The 8,567-nt window shown below is 32.6% G+C and overlaps 1 protein-coding gene across 1 annotated transcript; it reads right to left on the bottom strand.

The window, feature by feature from the left end:
- Positions 1-3,979: 3,979 nt before the first annotated feature.
- Positions 3,980-8,491, bottom strand: dgt6 (dim gamma-tubulin 6). Its single transcript, XM_088232114.1, has 2 exons — positions 7,187-8,491; positions 3,980-5,289 (listed from the first exon to the last, which is right to left on the bottom strand). The coding sequence occupies exons 1-2, from the start codon at positions 8,351-8,353 to the stop codon at positions 4,117-4,119; spliced, it is 2,340 nt and encodes a 779-aa protein (XP_088088240.1). The 5' UTR covers positions 8,354-8,491; the 3' UTR covers positions 3,980-4,116.
- Positions 8,492-8,567: the final 76 nt, after the last annotated feature.

The following is an 8,567-nucleotide window of genomic DNA, read 5'->3' as shown; positions in this document are numbered from 1 at the left end:
ATCCTTTTATATATTTATTTAGAACTTTCCAGTTTTGTGGATTACCAAAGGCAGCTCCAAGAAAAGGGGGAAGAGCACAGAGACGGAAAACAAGGCCCATTATTGCAACCAATACCCCAAATAAACTCTTTAATAAACGGAATAGAAAAAAGGGCAAAGGGCTGCAAAGACTAAACAAATTGCAAAACGACAGTTCTAGTCAAGATGATCAAATGAGGATTTATTCAGAAGAACCAATGTTTGAGGAAGACGAAGAAACAATGACTTTAGATCCCGATAATTTCCTTTCATTGAAAAGTATCCCTAAACAACAGAACTTTATATAAGTTCATTTGAGATGGGGAAAAAATTTACTATGCATCAAAAGTTATAGGTGAAAATAGCAACGACACCGAGGGCAGTTTCCTTAGAAAATCAAATAACTTCCATTTGTCCAATGCGCCAGATATTGCCATAGTTGCACTGCACGATGTTAGGATAAATTTACCTCAGCCTGGGTTTTTTGTGAATACAAAGAGAAAGTAAGGAATGCATAATTTTGCTATTGATTTTTCAAACCTCAATTTTTGTAAAACCAAACTTGAGGTTTCTAAAAGGAAACTTTGATTTTGCTTAAGTTTTAGATGTGTATTGATACCGATTCTAAGGACTCTTTTGTGTCTTTGTTTGTTTCAGCAATAAGAATTTTTAATTTAATCTTGTTAAGAATTTTAGTTTTGTCATGCTCATAATTTAAATTGCAGACATCAGAGATTTTTTGTCTTCAAAGCCTGATAGAATTTACATCAAGCAAAAATAACAAAGAGTTTATTACTAAAATTAACATCTTTATTTTAATAGCATAATTCAGTGTATTCCAGTCTAATCTGCTGTAACTTTAAGGTTCATCCACTGTGGCCCACTTCTGGGTCACAGTGGATCATTTTCCCTTGAGAAATAAATAGTATCTTATTAAATAGGCTATGAAATGGAAAACCGAAACCATTACTTTGAAGGCTATGAATGGCCCTTTTGATTTTATCGGAGGTTTAAAAGTGTCCCGTGCTCCTCTACCTTACCAACCTATTTATGTTTTTCTTTATATAAGCAAGTGCCTACTAATTGTAAACTTTTTATAAAGATTTCTCACCAAAAAAGATGGTAACAGATAAGTGCACAGATTACATGTACAAAAAATTATAACCGATTTGAAGATTTAATGAAGTTTAAAAATGGTGTGATTTTGTAGTATGGTGAGGCATGAGGGGTTGGTTATCACAGATGTTGTTCTGGCAACAATTACTAGATAAATGAGAAACAGTATGTTTAATGTGATTTTCCACATTAAAATTGTTTTATGGATTATTTTAGAAATACTGATCATCTAACCCATACATGATTGAAAATCAAGACAACACTGCAACTTGTGTTCCTATTTATAATCATATATATAAGTCTGTGTAAAAATTATTCTTGTCATCGTGGATTCGAATGAGTTACCAAGAGAACAAATAATCTGGCTTGAAAATTCAATAGAATTAAACAATTTGGCTTTATCAAAACATTTTATTTACATAATTTATTAAATTACCTAATACATATAATTACTTGCTATACATTTTAAAATCAATTAATTCTGTATTCAAACATAGGAATAATACCATATAATATAATGTGATGCACACACTGATTTCTATACATAGATCAAGGAAGTTTGAATCAAATAATTGTAAAATCCAGAAAAAACAGTTCAAAAAATAAAATGAGTCCACCCCAAATAATCAAAACATTCCATTTTAAACTAATCATTCAACTTTTTGGAGTGACACAGTAAATATTCAATATTATAAATATATTTTTTAGAACACAGACAAGTTTGTTTCCAATTTTGACACAAGTTTGGGGTCCATCATCAGATGAAAATATGCATATTTTATATCGTCAGTACACTGGTAAAACCCTCTGAATGACAAAATTTGAGAAAACAAGTTATAAATCCAGTTCTGTCATTTTTTAGCTTTATCAACTGATAAAAGTCTCTTAATCATCCGAGGTTTAGTTAATCGTGTTTATTAAACCACTAGTTTTTTATATATTTTTTTCTGTTTTCTGGTGAAAACCATGAATTCCATTTACTAGATATTTTTATTTGAAATCTCATTCACTGAAACAATCTGAAGGAACTAAGGTAGTTTCAAGATATTTTTTTTACTATTTTAGACTAAGAGTTTCCCTTTTAAACTCGTTTAAGCAATTTGAAACAACAGGCACTAAATAAATAAAAAAAAGTTACAAGTACAATATCCGAGTTAAGCACGAGGCTTGGGAAGTGTAGGCAAGTCCAGCTGGCGTCAATTCCAGTCAGTTTGCAGCGAGCGATGATTGTTTGCGGATTTCCAATCTTAGAATACAAGATTTAAAAAAATCATGTTCCTGATAAGTGTTTCAGGCCGCACATTAAAAAGTTTGGAGTATAACTGTTTTGGAGTGTTTACCAGTATACAGACGATATTTATTAAATATTTTCATTTTAAAACATAAGTCATGAATTTCAAAGTTTAATAACACAATAATTAAAATAATTTTATGAAAAATATTTATTTACTTATAAAATAAAGCTAAAAAAACCATTAGTAAGTAGGCTAATGGTTATATACCAGTGGGTAACATGATACATAAAAAGCTTCTAATCCAGAATATTGCAGCACAATAAGTTAAATTAATTTTAATTCAGTCTTAAAATCTTTTTTATTTATAAATTTTATTTAAAACTAATTTTGGGAATATGTGCGTAATATATTTTTCATGCAAAGTATGTATCAAACAAAAATAAAATTACTGTATATTTCATTTAGAAGCACAGAAGACTTAATTTCACATTTATTTATTTGTTTCGAATTACATATATGTATTTCTTTATACATTCACTAACTTCTGATGGCTTTTTAGGCTGTGCCCGTGTTAAGCCATAAAGGCCATTGAAGATACATAAAAAAAAAACTCTTTATTTTCTATACCAGCAATAAAAATTATTGAAAGACGGTTTCCTATAAACTGTTCCTCAGTCCCATTAAGCTGAATATATTTTTTAGATATTAAAACATTTCAATTGACATAAATAGCATCTTAATCTTACTTGACTATGTATAACAATTTGGAATTGAATTTTGGTCAATGAAAAATATCTATATACTCGTATTTACAAATATTAATATTAAAAGTATCTTAACACCTCAATTATACACGAACCTCTCCATACAACTTTATAAATATCTACATAATATGTGTTCACCCAGTTTCCAGCACTCACTCTCCTTTCAATATAATTCAGTATTTTCATTCTAAGTTTTACTTGTTTTGCCTAAAAAAAAAACCAGCGTTAACCCGGCAGTATCCAACATTGAAGAACAAAAATGGCATCATCCATCAAAATTTTATGTAAGTCATTAATTTACAGATTTAGAACTTCTAGCAACAATAATCAATTATCATTGCAGTCTGGGTAAAAGTCCTGAATAAAATATTTATTGCACATTAATAAAATCGAAAAAAAAATGGATAACGCCATCATTGTTTTAGCCTCATATATGTTTTGTTCTTTAGTTGCAGAGCAATTGAAACATTTTCTGATCACACGGAAAGTCCATTAGCGTACGAAGGCAGGGAAGTCAATTACCAACGAATAGAAATACCATTGACATAGCGCTTGTGAGGTGCTTATTTAATTATATGTCATCGATAATGCTAAACATAATACACGCATAGCACATTTATAGATAGCACATTAATATTTGTGTTAATATTTTTTGATAAAACTCCAAAGTTAGTAATTTTGATACAATCAATTGATACTTTGTACAAAAATTATTAATATTTAAAGATGTATAGGTTTATATTCCAAACTGTACATTGCATGTATTACTGTGTTCGGCATTGTGATACTAATTCTAATGGGTTATCTGATGACCAAGGAATTTTTGTCTGCAATGTATGTATGGAATTAGCGAAAAGGATACAGCATGGGAGAAACATTGCTGTGGAATTATTTGGGCAGGTTAAGAATATTTTAAAATTATAGCTCTTATGAGAATGCAGCTTCATTACGGTTCGATATTCAATCGCAATAATTGCCATGCATTAATTCTTGTCGGCATTATTTCTAATTTGAAAGTCTATACTGGGACTAAGAAGATCTGGGACCGATGATAAAAAATGCGAGTCATCTTTTCTGGGTATAGATTTAGATGAATTCTTACTATCGCCGATGTCAAGTCTCTCTAAAAAAGAATCTCCAGTGTCTTTACTGGGTTCAGCATTTTTTTTCTCAGAAGCTCCGATACCGCGTGACTGTTTGAATTTTTTGTAAGTATCGATAAGAGAGTCTATTGATTTCCTTCGATTGGGGCTCGGGATTTTTTGATTTGGCGGTGTGTAGGTGGGTTTTTTGAAATCACTGTCACCTATCTCGATTTTATTTATACTTGAAACAGTATCCGTCAGAACTAATTGGTTATTACTCGGGATGTTTTCTTTTTGAGAGGAGCTTGATAGATTAGGAGTGGAACCTAATTCTGACAAGAAACTAGAGTAATCGATTTCTTTTATGCCTGATATTCGTTCGTGTAAGTTGACAGACACCGGGCGGTCGATTCTCTCTCTTCGTTTCTTATTTTCACTAGACTCTTTTACATATAAATTTGGAGACGATTGCGCTTTGTGCAAAATGGACGCATCATTCGTACTCTCGTTAAATAAATTACCCCAAGTCTTGCGGAAGGAGCAATCATTGAGCTTTAACTTTGGTTGTTTGGGAGCGGTTGTAGACTTTTTCTTGGTTGTTGTTAGCAAACTTCTGATGTATTTTGACGGAATCGGGGCTGGTTTTCTTTCTGTGCCAAACCGACTCATCGTTGTCACATTGAGTGGGTTTAAAGTAGTTTTGTTTCCTACATCGTATATTATTTCCATGTTTCTCTTTAGTTCTTCAATATTCCTCATATAATCTGGCTTTTTATTCACCTTGAGCACTGATTCTTTGCATGATATTCTTGTATCGTCTAATACGGTTTTGTTGAATTGGGTGGTCAGTTGTTGGACGTTCTCCTGCTGCATTATGTAGGGGATGTTATTGCCTTTGTACGGATGTTTGAACTCGGCTAATTTGAACTTTTCCATGCAGTTACACCAGTAGTCTGATACGTCCTCTTCAGATTTCGTCTGGAGATTCAGAGATGGAATATTAAATACATCATATACTCCGGAAGGAGACTCTATACTCGAGCAAGTATACTGTTCTACATCCATTGCATCCTGAAATGAAAAAAAAATATGTCATCAATAAGGCATGGTTCTAATATCAAATAATATTAAATTTTATAAAACAAATACGAGGCATTTTTGATTGAATTGTTGCTATTTTACATAAAGATTTGTAATATTGCTGTAGTACTTTCTTCTGTTGTGTGATTGACTCGTTTGACGATATGGAAGCCATACTTTCACTTTGGCGGCATAGTTGAAGATAAATTCTTCCTAGCAATTACGAAGATACACTGTCAACCCTGCAACTTCGCATTTTGGTACACATCTACACACCGGAAATGATAAAAATCTTGTTCAAGCGAGCACTCTGATTTACTTAATTGCGATTTATTTTAAGTTTTAATCGTTTTGAGGTGGGTCCTTTTAATCACAGTAGCATATTTGAAATACGAATGAGAAATATATACATTTTAATTTAACACCGAGCAGGGAGTTAAGACCGTTGGCCGAACCATGCAGCGGTTAAGATTTGAAAATTCAAAGTAGTTACAGCATATGCGTCAGATCATTTGATGTTTGAGATAACATGTGCATGAGCCGTAAGGTGCAACGGCAACACTTACGAAAAAATGTGACCACTATGAAAAATAAATATTACCATTTCTATCGATAGCCACATATTACTGAAAATATGTCGGTAGAGCGTCCGAGAGCATAGAATTATACCGTCTCAATATATACCCATAACGATAGCGTTTGTAATTGTCTGCTCGTCTGTCTGCTTATCTGGCTCCTGTCTTTGTGAACAAACTATCAATACGGTGCGGATAAAAATAATAAAAAGAAATTTGCTTAAGAGAACTTTACAAATAAATGCATAGATGAGTGATGTAATAGACCTCTGCTTCTGCTTCCGCAACTGCGGAAGTTCTGCGTGGTTTTTGACGTCCGTTTCTGTTTGTTTCCGCAACTTTTATAACGGAAGTTTGAACAGAACTTTACGCGCAGCAAGAGTGTTCCAGGCTTTCCAGCCAACCCCGAGCGCATAGGGCGCGTGCTTTCGGCGCAAAGCGGTTTACATACATTTTTTTACTTCACTATACGCCGTGACATGAGTGTAAGTTGTTAATATTTTCTGTTCTTGTTTGTTTTAGTAATTAATTTGTGCAGTGTGTGTAACGTAAGTGCAATTATGAAACCAAAAATAAGTCATGTTTGGAACGATTTTGTTGAAATAGACAATCTAACGGCCAGATGTAAACTATGTGCCGATCTCATATTGAGAATGAAGTTCAACCTACATCATCATAAAGGATGAATTCATCTTTACAAATGTTAGAATCCATGTTAAGTATTAATGAAGACCAACAAGACTCAATTACAAATAACGAGAATGACAATCTATTTTTGGAGACACAGTCACAACTTCAGGAGAACAAAAAAGATAAATGATTGCCTTTACATGAGGATCCCCTTATGTGGCGGAAATTAAATTCATACAAATATACTAATCTTTTGCCATTAGTGCGCCAATACTTATCAGCTCCTTCCAGCAGTGTCGCCAGTGAGTAATTATGTAGCGGAACTGGTCTTACATATGAAGAACACCGGAACAGATTGTTAGGTGTAAAAGTGGCTTTACTACTTTTCATAATATACAACTTACCCCTACTTAATTTTGAATATTAATTTCATTAAAAATTGTTTTTTTTTAATGTATTTTTTTTCATAGTATTTACACTTCCGTATCCGTTTCTACTTCCGCTAAAATTAACTCTCTATATCTGTTTACGTTTTTGCTTCTGTTATGACACTACCGTTGCATCACTAACATATATCATTGGTTTAACTTTAAATAAATTATAATTAGTACTGATAGTAAGAAAAGTTATACGTAGGTACTTAATACATGTAAAATAAACTTAGCAAGTATTCATAGTCTTACCTTTAACTGGTTGTGAAATTTAGAAGCTTCTGTAATCAGCTCTTTAGATTGTTGCTTAATAAACATGACAAGAGTTTTCTTTTCATCCAATGCGTTTTGTAAATAAGCAGTTGAATCACTGGGTGCAAAACTTTTTAAACAATTGGAAATAATGATACAGTATGATTTTAAAAGATTTGGAAAATACAAAACGTCATTTTGAACATTGCTTTTCAATATGGCATTCTGTGATATGGACAATCCATTTTCAAATTCAGCAGGAACTTCAAACTTATCCTTAGATTTATCATATTGCAAAGAAAATTTATCACTAAAATGGTTTGTGTGCATTTCCACGAGCTGTTCACTTCTGTTTTTACATTTTCTCGCAGCACTGAGGATATTTGTTGAAGTTTCTTTCCAATGATTATCTGTGCTTGTAATTCTACAGTTAATGAAGGAATACCAATTTTGCATGAATTCCGATGTTGAAAAAACATCTGATAAATCTTTGACGACGCCAACGTTTTCAGGCCCAACAGCAGAAATAATCTTTTCCATAACACCGTTCAAAAGCTTCTGTTTTTCCGACCTGACTTTTTCAACATTTGGCAAATTTCTTTGGTAAATTTCAGCAATATTTTTCATGTTAATTGAAGTTGTATGCCACCATGTAACTCTATTTACAAGTTTCTCTCGCAATTCTTTTTGTTTTGTGGCGATTTCTTCGAGATCCATTTCGTTTATATTTAAATTGTGCATTTTTGTATTCTTGCGTTGAATGTGGAGCTTCAGGGCAACTTGTGATAGTTCAAACATGAGTTTGGTCACTTTCACACCCCCAGCATTCACAATCCAAGATGCTACTATGTGGGAAAGATGCCCAGGGTGTTCGTTGGAGACTGTATGTACAAATTTCAAAAATTCAACGCGATATTTAGCTTCCATCTTAATTTCAAACATTGCCCACGACGATGAAGATGCAACACATTTTGGATCAATTATGGACATTAAGTAAAACGATAAATGGTGAAAAGCTGCACCATTGGGCTTCTCAAACATAGATTCTTTGAAATAGTTAAGTAAATCTTTACTCATGGGATAGTGTAATCCAAGGAGGTAAACATTCCGATGAAGCGCCCTATGAAGCTTGGTTATTAATAAAACCTTCTGGTTTAAGCTAGCCATATTGAATATCGGATTGATTTTGGATAATAACAGTTACCTACTACATTACTCACGATATTTTCGCACAAAAGGAAATAAAACTATGGTGTTTTGAATAAACTTCAACTTTTATAACTGCGAAATTACGATTTTTGACAATTTCAGGATTTAAAACTAAAATACAAAGCCGTTGAAGGTATTGCCAGTGAAAAAAATAAGTGATAATTGGGATTTT

The sequence above is a fragment of the Micrasema longulum genome, unplaced genomic scaffold (genome assembly GCF_059751315.1).
Source record: "Micrasema longulum isolate JH-2025_06_02 unplaced genomic scaffold, ASM5975131v1 h1tg000949l, whole genome shotgun sequence".
NCBI classification, from domain to species: Eukaryota; Metazoa; Arthropoda; class Insecta; order Trichoptera; family Brachycentridae; genus Micrasema; species Micrasema longulum.
The sequence above is the reverse complement of the archived record's forward strand: the minus strand, read 5'-3'. Positions and strand labels throughout refer to the sequence as shown.

Excerpts from the sequence above, each read along its gene's own strand:
- dgt6 (XM_088232114.1), bottom strand. The coding sequence starts at position 8,353 with ATGGCTAGCTTAAACCAGAAGGTTTTATTAATAACCAAGCTTCATAGG. Across the intron at positions 5,290-7,186 it reads AATTTCACAACCAGTTAAAG|GATGCAATGGATGTAGAACA; the intron begins GTAAGACTATGA and ends TTTTCATTTCAG.